At 39.6% G+C, this 16,995-nt stretch overlaps 1 protein-coding gene across 5 annotated transcripts in view; it reads right to left on the bottom strand.

The window, feature by feature from the left end:
* Positions 1-16,995, bottom strand: part of SPIDR (scaffold protein involved in DNA repair) — a 161,409-nt gene that overhangs the window by 1,570 nt on the left and 142,844 nt on the right. For 3 of the 5 annotated variants that reach the window (XM_079982659.1, XM_079982660.1, XM_079982657.1), the window contains 7 exons: positions 16,757-16,906; positions 16,597-16,656; positions 9,634-9,832; positions 7,765-7,917; positions 3,440-3,533; positions 1,643-1,757; positions 253-306 (listed from right to left, as the gene is read on the bottom strand). In XM_079982659.1, coding sequence (XP_079838785.1) covers positions 253-306; positions 1,643-1,757; positions 3,440-3,533; positions 7,765-7,917; positions 9,634-9,832; positions 16,597-16,656; positions 16,757-16,906 — 825 coding nt within the window. Of the gene's footprint in view, positions 1-252; positions 307-1,642; positions 1,758-3,439; positions 3,534-7,764; positions 7,918-9,633; positions 9,833-16,596; positions 16,657-16,756; positions 16,907-16,995 lie in introns of those variants that run through there. The other 2 variants (XM_079982658.1, XR_013840415.1) reach the window with 2 other exon arrangements.

The raw sequence follows: 16,995 nt of genomic DNA, 5'->3' as shown, positions 1-16,995 counted from the left end.
CAAACTGCCTCTAGGGAACATTCCAAGCATCCAATAGAAAGGATATTTAGACCAAAAGGTGAATCAATTAATATTTGTGTTTTCTACAGAGACAGTTGTTTTTATTGATGCTTCAATAAACTTAAACCATTATCAATTGCCCATGTTCATTGCACCTTCATGTGACTCAGCCCACTTTTAAATGTCACCCTTTTACAGCTAGAATGATGACATTTCAATTTCTTTAATCAATGTGTTTTTAAGTATACATACCCCATTCTCAGAGGGGGAGGACTCCAGGAGTGAAGAAATTGTATTTTGCAGAAGCTAATATAACAAATGGAAATAAAGAAAAGAATCATGTTTAAATTTTATTTGGCTATATAAAACATCAACAGTATTTAGTAAAAGTTAAAATTGTATGCCTATACTGATCTGTCCTCTGATAAAGCCAAACAGAAATCAGCTTATGTCCCTTAAAGTCTAAGTTTCCAACAAGTTGTTGTATGCTACGTAACATGATGATCCCAGTAAAACCCCTCAAAGAATTTTCCCCACATTTAAGACCTTAGAAATAATTGCAAAAATATTATTTTAGAAAAGAGTTGCACCGTGGATTTATAATTCAACAGGACATAGCTGACAGACTCAAAACTTTGTTAAATCTTGAAATTCAATAGGTGGCCTTGGGGAAGCAGCTCTATCTCATCTTAGCCTCATAAACAACCTTGTGAAGTCAGAGTGAAAGATAAAGACACATTGTAGCCTGCCCTGAGTCATCATGATACAAATGAATAATAACATTGGAGCAGAGCTTTAAATTCTTGTCCCTTCTCCCACTGGCCAAGGGTAGCTAATGTGTGAGGCTCCAGATGTTGGAACACAACTTCCATTAACCCTGACCATTGGCCCATGCTGGCCAGGAGTCGGAGACAAACAACATGTGGAGGGTTGAAGGCTACCAAACCTTGCCATAGAAGTAATACTAGTCCTTGGCCCATATATACTTGGAAGTATTTCTCTAGAAATAGGAACTAACAAAGCAGCATGTGTTCCATTTGTTTCTGAAGGCCCTGTAGTCCAAATTCTAAGGCAGATCACTCCACATGGCAATCCACCCCTAACTTTTTACAGATCAATCAAGTTCATCTACATTATAAATGTCCCATAAAAAAGGGTTCTGAGCATTGTAATTAAAGAATATATTTCTTCAGGTAAGGTTGTTCATTCCAGAAATTGGCACACAAGTCTCAGTACAATCCTATTTCTCTGTAACATATGAATTGGTACAGTCTGTGCGTGTCCCCAGCCAGTGCCTGGATGCAGTCATGGGTCAGATGACAGCTCATCAACTGCAACTCAGTCCTGTCAATTCAGAGACCCTGTGGATAGGTGGTACCCAGGAATTGGGTTGCACTCTGAAACAGCAGGTACATAGAGTAGTTTGGGAGTGCTCCTAGGTCCATCACTGTGAAGACAGATCAAGGTGACCTCAGTGGCTTCTTTGAGTGCCCATTACCAACTTGGTTTGATATGTCAAATTTTACTGCATGTCATATTGTTATTACTTTTATGTTAAACAGCTTATATATTTTTTATTATATTAAGCTGTATTTTTTTAAAGGACATAAGTCTTATAACCTGTACTTTGTTCCTCTCATACCTTTACTTTTACTGTGCATAGTGGTCTGGACTGGCACTGCAGAAATACTTCCAGGTGCATCTTGAGAACTGGTGAAGTTATGGCATCACAACATTGGTTGCAGTAGAGCAAGCCTCTGAAATACAGGGGAAGGTCCATGTTATATATGCATCCAGCACCTCATTTTTCTTTATTCCTTTGACAGTTTGAAGGTGACCAAAATCAGTCTTTTTGATGTGAATTTTGATCATTAGCTGGGAGAAGTAAAAGCTATCTTTTCCCCATGTTCTCTTCATAATGCTAATGCCAGGGAAGAAGGAATCTGAAAGCGAGAACAGGGGTAAGAGGGGAGCTTAACCTTTCCATCCTCACCAATTACCCCCCCCCATGCTCTCCCCCCAACAAGGCTGAAAGACAAAAATTAACCCAGTTTAAGGGAAAACTAATTAGGAAGGCACATGCATGCGAGAGAAGCAGCAGAGTTAAGTATCCCTCAATCCTACACTGCTATTTTATTCCAATATTCCAGCAGTAATGTCCTTAGGAAATTTTGTTCAGGGGTTATTTGTTTTTGTATCTTTTTTTTTAACCTGCTCTTTTGCCAAAAAAGCTCCCAGAGTGGCTTACATAAGATTACTAAAAACAAGCTGTTCCCTGCCCACAGGCTTACAATCTAAAAGACACGTGAGGGAAGGGGAGGGGAGGATGAAGAAGAAAGACGCAAACAACGCAGGCACCAACTCTTCAGGTAACGTTATATCCAGCTGAAACAGAAACAACTCCAAAAGGAGAAACTCAGTGGACCTGGTCTCTCAGCAGAGCTGATGGAGGAACCATACTTTCCATGCCTCCTTATGCTGCAGCCTGATGGAATGCATTGTGAACAAGGAGATTATGAGAAATCCATACTGTGTTGTTTGTTCCCAGCAATATTAATAGAGATACAGGTTTTGTTCTTAGTTACAGCAACGACTGACAGATCCATTCCCTCTGGTTCTGTCTAACCCTATAAAATGGCATCCTGTGGCACTGAATTAAAAATGTTATGTGCTGCATGCACGAAATAGTACTTTTTGTCTCTCCCAAATATACTGCCAATCAATTTTATTGGATGGCGAAGAGAACAAAATGTCTTAGGAGATAAAATAGTTCCTTTTTACTTTCTTCATGCTATTCAGTTTTATAAACCGACACAGCTCCAGTCAGTGTCCATATGCAGAGGGTTTAATAGAGCCATGCTTTGCCCCCTTCACATTCCCCATCCATTCCTCTCTTCCTGAGGTCCAGAGCTTGTGTTATTTGATCAAGCAGAGGGAAGGAGAAGGACAGAAATTATAGGAGACATGCACATAACTCCCACTCTCTGTAACGTTCAGTCGTGCTGCTTGTATGTGCATTGGGAAGGAGGAAAGAGAGCATAGTAGGAAGTCCTCTATATCCGGGCACACTGCCTATATGGGGAAGACTCACGTCCAAGTATTCTGAATGCTTCTTTGAGAAACAATTGGCTGGGTAATTATATTAAAAAAAAACCCAGAGGGGTGTAACATTAAAATATGAGATATATCTCTGTACCGCAACTTTTAATCCACTAGATGAAATTAAATAGAAACACCTTTGTAACATCTTGATCAAAATTTGGTAAGGCCACAAATTGCCCAACACTACATTAAGGGAACTTTTCTCTTATCCTTTGACTTCTAAATTTCCTTACAGCTTTTGGCAATGCACTCTGTCAAAAGGCTGAGACTCCCAAATATACAGTGCCCAATAGGACTGCCCTTATCTGTATGCCAGTTGGCACAAGCTTGTTCTTACCTGTCTTGTGGACGCTTCTCTACTTTCCCATTGCCACATCTGTTACACGCAGGCCATGAGAAAGCAGTTCTTTCATTAACACCAGCAACAGTGCCTGGAAAAAAGAAAGGAAACGTTTCTACAGGCTTAAGAGCCATTGACACAAGCATCAGAGGTGACCAAAGCTCTTGGCTTGTTATAGTATGGCTCCTTTTTCTCTGCCAAAATTAAGCATTTTTTTCATAAATTGGGGGGGGGGTATTTCAGGTATTTGACAACCTGTTTCATTTTTGAAAATATCTTTAGATTAGCTTCACAACATCTAGAAACCATTTTTCTAATGCCATTTATTTAAAAGCCCCATCAAAGGCAATTCACATGTTTTCATACACAACATAACTTGGGGATGCACTACCAGAAGATGCAGCGATGGCCACCAACTTGGGCAGCTTTAAAAGGGGAGTAGGCAAATTTATGGAGAATAAAGCTTCCATTTGCTACGATTCATTATGGCTGTGTACTACTTCCAGTATCAGAGACAAAATTGTTACAGAGGTTGTGTGCCACTCCTATCCCTGTTGAGTGGTAGAGGGAATCCAGGGAATTTCCAGGTGCTCACCCAGGGTCTGTGTTCCTCTTAGAATCAAGATGAGGCAGAGACTGTCATAGCTTTAAGAAATATGATTTATTCACATATTTAACACTTGAGTTTGGCTGGAGGGAGTCCTGCTCTTACAGCACTGTCATCTTAAGAGGGGCTTTTTCCCCACGGCAGTGCAGAACTGGAGTCTAACGCATTGCTCCCAGCTAGCCTGACAGAATGGTTCTGTTTTTGTTCTTCCTTCTTGTTCCCAGAACACCCTGCTAAATGCACTCTTTTCCTGTCACCTCACACACACATCTTGGCAACCTCTGTCCACCCAGGCCCAAGGATTCCTCTCTCCAATATGGGCCATCACCACCTTTTGTCATGTTAACATCTCGATCTCAGGCGAGGATTGGAAAGGTAGTTTAGCCTGGATTTTCCATTGGGCTGGAATCTTCCCTTCATTGCTCCAAATATTAGCTAAATCCTGACATTCATTAATTTCTACTATAAACTAATAGAATCTAGTACCCCAAATCTGCAACAGTATGTTTCTGAATACTAGTAATGATAGACAACTGTTGTGTCTGTGCCTGCTTGCAGGCTTCTCATAAGCATTAGGCTGTCCACTGTGAGAACAGTATGCTAGAATAGATGGGCCTTTGGCCTGCTTCAGCAGGGCTCTTAATATGTTCTCACCCAACAGCTTTTAAAAATTCTGTCACTATTCTACATTTCCGCATTAGAGAGCAAATGTTCTTAGTCACAATGGTTTCAATCCTATATATGGAAAATGCCAGAGGGATGGGTGTGGAATATCAACAGATAAGATAGCTTTCTTAAAGCATTTACAATGGTCTAAAACAGGGACTTACTTTTTATTTATATCCACATAATTGGAAACTGAAACCACTAAAAAACCCTGACATACGTGACTAGAAACATTAGGGAACTGAAGGTCAGAGAGATATTCTGGATCGCGAAGCATTGTTGCCAAGTATTATAAAGCAAATAAATGGGGCATTTTATGGGAAGGCTAGTAAAAAGATTTAGAACAATGGCGATTTGTTGATCCAAGCAGTAAACATTAAGGATGTAGCACTGTTTGTGAGCAAAACATACAAATGGATAATCTTGGGACACCTGCAAGTAAAGGGATTACAGTTGCCAAGCCTACAGTGCTTATGTCAAAGGCCAATCACCTAGTAATCCTTGTTATGGTGAGTAAGAGGCACTTAATTCTATGGTAAACTCAAATGTTGGAGAATCAAAACTGGCAAAGTCATGTATACTGGAGTAGCAAGGCTGGAACACTTTATTTAAAGTGAAAAAAAGGAAAGCATCCATGTAAGACTTTTTGTTGCTTCATATCCAATCTTAGGAGCTTCCGAAACATTTTAGGATTGACAGCTATTTCCAACTGTATGTAAAAAAAAAGTAGTAATTCTCAAGGAAAGCCTGAACCACAGTGAGAAGCATCAATAGATTAAGTGCAGCAGATTGACTGGTCACATTTGCATCTCACTTTCCCTCTAGGGAACTCAAGCTGGTAAATATTGGTTTTCCCAAACTTATCCTTGCATTGATCCTGTCAAATAAGTAATACCTCTGAGATGACATTATGAGATAACACAATTATGTCTGGTGACATAATGAGGTCACCAAACCCCACTCCCTAATTAAGCTGAATTCCTGAGCATGGATTTGAATTCCGACCCAAGCCAAGCACTCTAGCTGCTCCATCAGACTGGTGACTAAGCCAATGTTTAAATTAGGTAATACAGGCAGTAGGTTTGAAATAGGGTGCAAAGCTACCTAAACAAGTGAATCAATTATCATTATTCAGAAATATGAGGGGCAGAGGCCACTGTTTCATACACACATCAATATTAAGTGAATTTAATAAAACATTCTGAAATGGGAGCTTTTGCTGTACAGAAGAGGGAAAAACATCAACTGAAAGCAAGTGCTATACTGTAACTGCAGCCATTTACTGCAGCTTTACTTATATCCAACCAGCTAGGTGATGCTGCAGAGGATTGTACTCAAAAGTGACATAGCTCCCAAACAGACATTCAATGTTTAACAATTGCTGATGTTATAGGCCTCCTTTCATGGGCATCACCAGGATATTTGGGGGGGGGGGGGGCAGAACCGACATGATTGGTCAGTTAAGTATTTATATTGTTTTACTTGATTTACTTGATTGTTTTACTGTATTTGTCCTGTACTGTATATGGGGCAGGCCTGCTCACCTGATTTGAAATGGTAGCAGGAGAAAAGGCTTTTGTGACTCTGCCCATTTTAGGCCTATACCTGGTGGAAGAGCCTAGCAGGAGCCACTATCTATTCCCTATTTGACCCAAATGTTCCAGAGCTTAAGGGTGAGCAGCAACAGCATCACTACCTCTGTAAATTTCCTCCATGGTGAAGGGATGCAAGGAGGGGAAAACATAATTATTCCTCCCTCTACTGCGCTGCGCTGTCTAAAGATTTAGCAGTGAAAGATGGGTTTGAAATGAAAGAAGAAAGGCAAAGGAGAGAAATATATTATTTTCCCCTCCCTCTGCTCTTCCCATACCTGTTAAGAGAAGGGGAAGAATGTAGGAAATGAAATTCTTCCATCTCTGCCCTGTCCCCTTGAACACATGGGTGAAGAGCAGCATCTGTCACCGCACTGTGACTCTGCTTGCAAGTAATGATTAAAGTCTGTGGCATAGCTACCTGAAGCTTTTCTCCTTGTGAGTAGATAGCCAAATGGAGAAGAGAGCAATGTCCCTGGTAAAGTTTGTCCAGACATCACTAGGAACATTGCAGGGAAACATATATTTCTTTAGTAAAGTACTCAACCTTTTGCAAAAGAAATTGGAAAGAGAGATCTAAATGAGGGACTCCACCAGCTGCTCCCAGGACTTAGCCCGAGAAAAACAGCTGGCACACATGTGCCCTTAGAAGATGCAACTGGAAAAATGCCTACATGTGTAGGGAACAAACAGATTAAATAACTGAGGGAATGTCTGCCACCTTCACAACCTGCGATATCACACAGGGGCTGCACTTCTGTAAAGGTGGGCAATGTTGATGCCTTTGGGTGGTTCAATCCCTATTGCTGACTTGAGATCAAATTCTGTTAAAAATTGCCATTGATTAGTAGAATACAGGTAAGGGCTAGGGTTATGAACAAAGTAGCTGATATGCTAAGTGTTACAGGGGAAAACAAATTAGAAATAGTAATGGAGCAAACATTCTACAAAGTACAAGTACCCATCTATAAATTGACCTTCATTTTAAGAAGTACTGCAAAAGTTTATATAAACCCAGTTCATATAAACCTGGACTTAGATTTATATAAATGTAATATCTGCTAATAATGCTACATAAGGGCTACAGTGATGTATCTTTCAATTTATCCCAATAGCATATACCATTTTTCATTGCTGTTTTATTATTCCATACACCACCTAAAAAGTACTAGTGAGTTGTAGTGCTAGAAAGTTTGACTAGGACCGAAGGGGACGCAGTTTAAAATCTCAACAAAGCTATGAAGTGATGCTGGGCAATCCTGAGCCTATCATATACACTCCCACCTAACACTCCCACCTAACATGCATCACGGGGTTGCTGGAAATTTAAGATGGGGAGAAGCCATGCAAACTGCCCTAACCTTTTGGAGGAAGGGCAAGATAAAACACAATGAAATTAAGGTTTCCAGTACGCAAGAAAGACTGATCAACTTTTGCTTTGGGAAAAGCTTACTAACCTCTTACAATACAAATGGAATTGACTTGGGTTGCAGAATCCAGCTCATCTAGTTTGACAGGACCAGTCAGTTCAGTGATGTCAGCACCAACAGCCTTATACAAAAGGGGCCTTTGTAACAAGAGAACGGTACATTCAATGCAAATAATCCTACCTGCCAACAAAGACATTTTGATATGTTACAGTAACAAGGAAAAAGGTGACCATGTTAATTGTCTGGGCCAATAAAGACAACATTCCTAGCCAGTCTTTCACAGAGCTTGATTTGGTCCACTTTACTCACAAACTCTGAAATGAAGCACATGCTATGCTCTTGCTAAAGCGGCTTTCAGTACAAACTATCCTATGTGTCAATTATTTAAAGGGGAGAAAATATTGGGATTGCTTGTGGGTTCTCTCTCTCTCTCTCTCTCTCTCTCTCTCTCTCTCATTGCCAAACTGTTCTGAGGCTAGACATGTTGCACTTTGCTCCTAAAAGCAGGAGGGCCAAACCTTTGCTCAGCAGAGTGTCACATGGATGATTCAATGGGTCTGGATGAATGAAAGGAGTCTTTTGTAAGTAGGTCAGTGGCTCAAATGCAACAGAGGTTCACAATGACCAAAGGTCATAATCATCTTATGAAAAACTTACCCTAGGCATGACCACAATCCAAGTCTATTTTTTTCCAGCACAACCATTGATACTATGTTAGCAATTCTAGGTGGGAACAAAGGGACAGTGGTCATTATTAAGAGGACCGCAGGAGGGACCACAGTAGTGGTTAGAGGGGTGGACTAGGACCTGGGAGATCAGGGTTCAAATCCCCACTTGGCCACAAAGTTGGCTGGGTGACCTTGAGCCAGTCACTGTCTCTCGTCCTAACCTTCTTCACAGTGTTGTTGTGGGGATTAAATGGGGAGGGGGAGAACCAGGTATACCACTTTAGGCTGCTTGAATGAAAGGTGGGATATAACAAAAATGAAACCAACATTATGTGTGCAGTAACATAAGTAGTTATCAAAGTAGACAGGAGACCTCACACCAGTGCATCTTTCTTTCAACTGCCTTCTCAATAGCTACACTAATGTGGTGTGCAAGACATAACTCTCACTTTGGCAAATGTATCTTGATTACATATAAATAAATGTATCCCAACAACAACTTGCTATGTACAACAATGCTACCTGAAGAGGCTAGAGGCAGGAATGAGAAACAGGAATACTCAACGGATTCTATTGATATACCAATTCCACTGAGCAAATCCCCCCCTCCTTCACATGCCAGCATCCATTCCATCAGGATGTGGCAGAGGGAGAGAGAAAGGAATCAAGAACACTCCACTGAATCTGCTGTGAGACCAGTTTCATTTTCTGTCCATTCCAGCTGGTCATTATAACTACTGTACTCTGCTGTTTTGTGAACTTGTGCCCAAGTTCACTTATTTTGTCTCTTTCCTCCTTCTTATCCCTTTTCCTTTTGCGCTGCATCTTTTAGGGCCAAATTACACACTAGGTTTAAGGCACAGCATGCAGCTACATCACTGGTTTTTCTTTCATGAATTACTGGTGCTGTGGGGTGATTGTTTTTGGGATTGTTAAAAAAGAGAGCAAGAAAAGCATTTTAGCAATAATTTAAAAACAACATAAAATTGGCATCCAAGAATTACAGTGAATGGCTACAAATGGCTCCATTCACAGCATCGTGCTATGCTCACTGGTGTGGACAGATCATATTTATTTATTAAATTTGTATACCACCCTTGTGGGAAGTCAATTGCAGACAGCAGTAGGAGCCACCCTAGACACTCATTAGGCTGTAATTTGCAATGGCACGAGGAAGCTTATGAATCTTATTTAAAATTTATCTGTCTCCACTTGTGCTGGAGCTTACCATTTCCACATAGAGCATCTTTGAAGAAAACTGCACATGGGGATGTGCTCTCCAGTGCCTCCATTACTTCTACGCTGATCACACATGATGAAGCAATAGAAACTGGCAGAGTTTTTGGAGTTCCAGCCCCACTTTGCAGGGAGAAAGTAGTCACAAACAGCCAAAATTGCCTTTGGCTTGAAGAAGTGCTGTCTGTTACCTAGAATTTGAAAGAAAAAGCATAAGTAATTCATTAAAATTTAACAAAGCATTACTTTTTCTCTCCAGGATTAGATCAAAACTATTAATCAGTTCAGTGGGTATAATCTACAGTTTAGCAGGTAGCATTTAAACCTTTAATTCTGAAGGCTGAATTTTATAATACTTAACATGATATAGATCTTAGTTCTATGTTTTGCTGTGTCACAATAGTACAGCAAAGGACTGAGTATAAGACTCACAGTATGTAATTCTCTATTATGAAAACCAATTTTTAAAATTTTATTTTTAAGACTCAAAGTATCACTGTATGCATAGGGACAGCATCAATTACCACCACTACTGCCTTCAGACCTCAGGGAAGTCCTTATGTGGCATTACTATACAGTGGTACCTCGGGTTAAGTACTTAATTCGTTTTGGAGGTCTGTTCTTAACCTGAAACTGTTCTTAACCTGAAGCACCACTTTAGCTAATGGGGCCTCCCGCTGCTGCCGCGCCGCTGGAGCACAATTTCTGTTCTCATCCTGAAGCAAAGTTCTTAACCTGAAGCACTATTTCTGGGTTAGCAGAGTCTGTAACCTGAAGCATATGTAACCTGAAGCGTATGTAACCCGAGGTACCACTGTAAGTAGCCAGAGGTACCACTGTACTAACAAAAGGACTGCATTTGCTTTCACACCCAAAGCTATTATACAACCTTGAACCAGCAAATGATTGCAATAAACTGTAAACTGTCCTATGGACAGTGCCAGATTTATGTATAAGCTAAACAAGCTATAGCTTAGGGCCCCACTCTCTTGGGGGGCCCTCCAAAAAAAACAAATAAAATAAAACCTACATACAGCAACAGTGTTTGTGTTGTGTAGGCTCCTATGATGTAAGTAATGGGCCCCGCCTGCTATATAAAGGGCCCCATTACCTTCAGTAGCTTAGGGCCTCATCAAACCTAAATCTGGCCCTGCCTATGGAACAGAACTGCATGAATCTTGCCTTGCCACAGATTGCTGCTTAACTGTTGTAGCATAAATCTTAGCAGTTAAACTGGCAGACGGAAGGATAAACATTTTCCTTTTCCAGAGGGGTAGCCTGAAACTTGAAACCAGTGAATTACAATCCATGAAGAAGTTCAGTGCCGTCACTTATAGAATGAATTGGGACAAATGGTTTTTCTTTTTAGAAAAGCATGCTACATGTACATTCAAATCAAATGTTTATTCGGCTTTACGCCCATCATAAAACACAACACAACAAAACAAATCAAATAAAACAGCGGACTCGTACAAGCCACAAGTAGTATAACACAGTTCACAACTCACAAGGACAAATATTAGCCAATTCATAAGAAAAGTTTAAGATTAAGATTAAAATTAAAATTAAAATTTTTTTGCACTACACTAAATACATGCTACATGTATTGATTGGCTTTGGAATTTCAGGATGTCAATGTTATCAATGTGCATGACCACTGTTAACATGATTATCACCAACTGTATTTTCCTGCTTTACATTATCTTTTGACCTCATTGTCTACAATTTCCCCCTGCACAGCATACCTAAAACTCAAGGCAAAACTTCTGATAAAGTGGGCTGTATCCCATAAAAGCTTACATAATAATACATTTGTTATTCTTGAGGGTGCCACAATGGTCCACACAGTGTGAAATCGCTTCAAGATGCTTCATAGGAAGCAGCTCCTAAATGAAATAAGTACGGTAAATGTTTCCTTGTAATGTTTTTCTTGCCTGCACTAGGGTTTTCAAATGTATTACCTGAACATTTCTTTACTAATCAACTAAAAAAAAGCACTTCTTATTCATGATGTCAGATTATGACTTTGACCTAGTTCATTTAAAGAAATCTACAAATTCACATTTTTCCCCTCTGAATAAGAAAAACACCAGAAGCATTATTATTAAGTTAGGTGATATGCTCCACCCCCTTGGTAAAAACTGCAGTTGGTATGAACCTAGAATCTTTCCTCTTGGATAAATGTCAACATTTTTCAAGGATGCATTTAAACCAGATGATTCATGAAAGATAATGGGAGAAACAAATACATCTACCCAAACAACATAAATGTCCTGCTCAGAACAGTGGGGAAAACAAGCTAAAGGTAAAGGATACAAAAACAAATGAACTCATAGTAAAAGTGCCTACCTTTTGGGTTGACACTGGAAGTAGTTCCAGCTCAAAATTAGGACATTTAATTATTTTACTGGGAAAATATATAGCTAATGCAATTTGATTAAATTTGTCTGTAGTTTTTATAACTTTTTCATGTTTATCACTAAACTGCCTAGGGGCTGAATCCAATCATGGAAGGAAGGCTCCTATCTCTAGCAGCTGCTTCCATGAATAGAAGGCGTGGGGAGAAGATTTTCACTGATTCTCTCTTCCTTTTGTAGTTCCCCAAATCCCCCCACCCCATCCACTATAAAAAATAAATCTAATCTGCCCTTGGAAGTCCTTTGGAGCAGTGTTAGAAGTTGTACAGGGAGATTCAGGAGAAAGGGGGAATCAGTGAACTTTGCCTTTCCCCACTTCTGTTGAGAGAAACCTCCACTAGAACAAAAAGCCCTCTGGGAGGAGTCACATAACCCCAAATGTCTTCACTGTTTCTGCAAAATGGCGTCTTGTAAGCATCTACATAATACTACCGAAAGTGTTTACGTAATGTTACAGACTGAAAATATCAGTGCAGTTACTGATTTATTTATTTTAACCCAAAATATAAATGAACACTTGATGAGCTCTTTGGTCCTATACCATCAGTGCTAATGGCAAAAACAGTCATACTATTCCCTGAATTTATACCCTATATTTCCTATAAGGAAAACATGGTTCTCCAGCTCCTCCATTCTCCATGGGACAGGTTAGGCTGAGAGACAGGCTACCCAATGAGCTTCATGATTGAGTGGGGATTTGAACCCAGGCCTCCACAATACTAGTCTCATACTATTCACAGAAACCTTATAGCTGTCTTTGGGCTCCTTTAGGACCCAAGTAGTTTACTAGAAATATGGTGTTATATATAAATATATAGGCAAAGGTTATTGAAGTGAGTATGCTTAGGTAAAAGCATACAATGTTGTTTTATTTTTCTCTCTCATTTGCAGCTTGTTACAATGAAGTATTTGTACTTTTAAAGAATAAAACAGTATTGTCTGGGAAACAACAAACAGATTTGCAGCACTCTAAAAGGCTAAAAAAAATATTGTGGCAAATGCTTTGGTGGCCATAATAAGTTGATTAGTCTTTAAAGTGACACAAGAATATCATTTTGCCTCCTTTTTTGTTGATGTTCCTACCCTTCTGGAAGTTGTAGAGTTAAGGTTTCATTCGGATGTCACCACTTATATAAATATTTATTTAAAAAAACACATATACCCATCTAATGATTTATTTAATAGCTGCATAGCAGAGAGGTTGGAAAATATGAGTGACAAAATATTTGGCAATTTGGCAATTTATATTTGGCAATTTATTAAATTCAGTTTTGCTATTGTTCTTTAAAAAAAACTTTTATATTTCATACCCAGAACTTACTTTCCATAACTACAGATTTTAAAAGTTAATTGAAAGACTCAGGGTGGTTTTTTTAAAGAAGACTCGCATGGAGAAACATTAGAAATCTGAAACTCTAACCTTTAGATTCTGACCAATGGGACAGTCAGCCAAAAAGTAAATAACAATAAATCATTTTAATACCATCATCTTTCTGTTTCTGTGTCAATTTGTTCTGAACAGAAAGGACAAAACAGACAAAACAGCAGCAGGATTGAGTTATGCGACAGTACAGCTCCCCCAAGCACAGATGGAATATATTTCCTTATTTTCCTTTTGTACCATAATACTTATTTTGAATAGTAATAATAAAAATGGCCATGTTTCCATTTCTCACTTCACATTAAGTGAAGTCCTGAAGAGTTCTAGTTCAAAGAGCTATACTGAACAACACTGGTGATAAAAAAAAAATCTTATCATTGTTAAGCACAAAACTTATTTTATAAATAAAATGCATAAATTCATACAGGGTTCATACAGGGGTTTCTCTCTCTTTCTCTGTGTGTGTTCTGAAAAAGTTAGTCAACAAGAGAAAACCAAACAAAGCCAAGGTCTTCACCTTCATATTTTATGATGCACTAGACTTGTGCGAAGGACAAATCTTTACTGGCAAAGACTGAAGCAGTAAACAAGTTTCAGCCATGGCATTTTGATTCCAAAATGTTTACAAAAGGTAAGTTCCTTTTTTATCTTCACAGCTGCAAAATCAAACTCTTTTGGTTCTTTCAAATCATTCTTGAAGATTTAAACACTGGATTGTGGCTATAAAACACTATACCTAGAATTATCACTTATTAAAGACATCTGAGGTGAATTACTTGAGTAGCTATGATATCTTTTCAACATATGTATCTGCCCAGGGATAAGGAAGCATCCAGTAAACACTGAGCTGAAATTAGAAGTAGAAACCAATTTAAACAGAGCTTGCTGGTGTCTTGAGTCTCTGGATGTTAACTCCCTCCAAATGTGAGGCCCATGTATCCAGAAGGCATACAAATTTATGTGAGAGCAGAGCACAACCAGCTTGAAGCAATGTTGGGGCATGTGACTTGCCAACAAATTTGTTGGGTAACACACAAGATTTATTTTTTTAAAAAAGAATTTTCTATGATAAAAAAGACCAATTCAATCTTTGGAGTTAGCCCTTCAACAACATATAATGGCTTTAAGACAATTAATCATGCATCACTTAAGTTAAAAGAAAGGGACTCAGCCTAAGTTTGGCTATCTTTATGAAGTGGACTATTTCTAATCATTTACCTGAACTTTCTAGAGTTACATCCAAAATGACAAGTTTCAGATTTTGTTCATGTTTAACTGGATTTTAATTTAATGGGCCACTTTACATATATTTTTATGCATTGTTAGCCACCCAATAAGAGACATCAAATATGTTTTGCTAGCATTGAAGAACTACATCCATTGGCAGGGTTGCTCTGTACTGCAGCTACAAAACCTCCCACCCCACCCCCCCAGCAAGTGCCCACTATCTAATATGGAAATGTTAAGTGAGGGGAAAACACCAGGACTTGTAGGACTATTGCAGAAGAAGAGCAAAACAACAACACGCCTGGATTGTTAAGAGACAGAGGGAGGGGCAGGTGAAATATGGCTCAGTCGTATGCAGTTTTTGTAATGCAATTTTTAGGTGTAGGAACTTTAGTCATCGCTCCTATAATTATATAACAGTGCTTGTTTTGTTCCCCAAATACAAATCTGATGTCAGATTTATGCATCTCAGGGTGGTTTCTGGTTACGGCAATAGCAAATGCCCCAATTCATACCATAGTAAAAATTTCTCTCCAATCTGCCAATCTTTTTGTAATCGGCCCATTTGCAATGCTATAGCCTCAACTGTCCAAATCACAGGTTGACAACCCCTGGCCTGCATGCACTCCTCAAGTGCATGCTGGGACTGTTGGGAAAAGTGCCTTAACCTCCCACCCGCAGAACTCCTCATCCACCTTTTGCCAATGCTTCCCCAATCTTTTTCAATACAAGTTAGGGTCCCTGCAGGTACACCCACCTTCCATCTATTTTTTAATCCCTACAACCCGTATATATACTATCAGCTGAATTGCAAATGCTTTGGTAAACTTCTTTCTTTATATCAGGAGCACGATACTGTGGCCCTCCTGATATTACTTGACCTTGCTGACTAGGGCAGAAAGCGGCTGGAATCTAATTAACAGCTGAAGGGGCAAAGGTTAATACAGTGGTACCTTGTCAAACTTAACCCATTCCAGGAGTCTGTTCGATTCCCGAAACTATTTGAAAACCAAAGCCCGGCTTCCAATTGGCTGCAGGAGCTTCCTGCACTCAAGCGGAAGCCGTGTCAGACGTTCGGCTTCCGAAAAATGTTCGTAAAGCAGAACACTTACTTCTGGGTTAGTGGCGTCCAGGAGCCAAGCCAAGGTACCCACTGTATAAGAATGTAAGAAGGGCCTGTTGGAAGAGGCCAAAAGTCCACCTGCTCCAGTACTCTGTTCTGTGGTTAACCAGATGTCCATGGGTTTCCCATTTCTGCTCTATAGGCAGCCAGCAGTCAGACCAAATCCCATGAGGCAGAATCACATCATAGGTAATCAGGGACAGCCAATGTGGTGCTTCCAGATGTTGTTGAACTGCAACACTCAGCATCTCTTACGCTGGGTGGTACTGATAGGAGCTGTAGATACCTGTTATTCTGATTGTTATTGAATGGCATCAGTTACCTGTTGCTTGCTTTAAACAGTGCAAATGTACGCGCTCTCAAAGAATTTGGATAAATTCTGTCTCCTTTCCACTAACCAGAAACAGTATCCTCCTGCTCAAGGTTGGGAAATGATATCCAAAAAAGACTAAAAAGAGAGAGAGGAGCCATCTACATATACAGTGGTACCTCAGGTTACAGATGCTTCAGGTTACAGACTCTGCTAACCCAGAAACAGTACCTCAGGTTAAGAACTTTGCTTCAGGATGAGAACAGAAATCGTGCTCCAGCAGCGCGGTGGCAGCAGGAGGCCCCATTAGCTACAGTGGTACCTCAGGTTAAGAACAGTTTCAAGTTAAGAACGGACCTCCAGAACGAAATAGGTTCTTAGCCTGAGGTACCACTGTATATATTGTTTGGACCAGCTATGTTTAAAGAGAAATGTTTTGTTAGTTTGCAAAGACACAGACCTCTAAAACCAACTAACCAGCTCACTCAAAGAATTACCTGCAGTCTTCGATGTACAACATGTGCCCAAAAGCTGCAACACTGATGTGAGCCAACCATCTGAAATGCAATAAAAATGTAAGCAAAATGCATAATTTCAAACATGTTAATATGCTAATAAATATGCCACTTGTAAAACCTGTGATGACAACAAGAATACCTGAAGAATTTCCTCAAGATTGTGCATGGCTGGGGGGAAATACAAATCTGAAATTTGTTCTTCGCTGTCATCTATATCAATTTGTCTTTGGTCCGGTTGAGCAGCAATAATGTAACAGAAACTAGGAGCAGGCAGGTTAGCAGTAATCTGCTGAAAATTAAGCAATCAAAATAGGCATGATCATAAAATGTGAATGCTCTATATTAAACTTATTTACTTGGTGGAGAAAAGTGGTGAAA

Source organism: Podarcis cretensis (assembly GCF_951804945.1).
Source record: "Podarcis cretensis genome assembly, chromosome: 7".
Lineage (NCBI taxonomy): Eukaryota > Metazoa > Chordata > Lepidosauria > Squamata > Lacertidae > Podarcis > Podarcis cretensis.
Note: the sequence above shows the minus strand (reverse complement) of the source record. Positions and strands in the feature narration are given on the sequence as shown.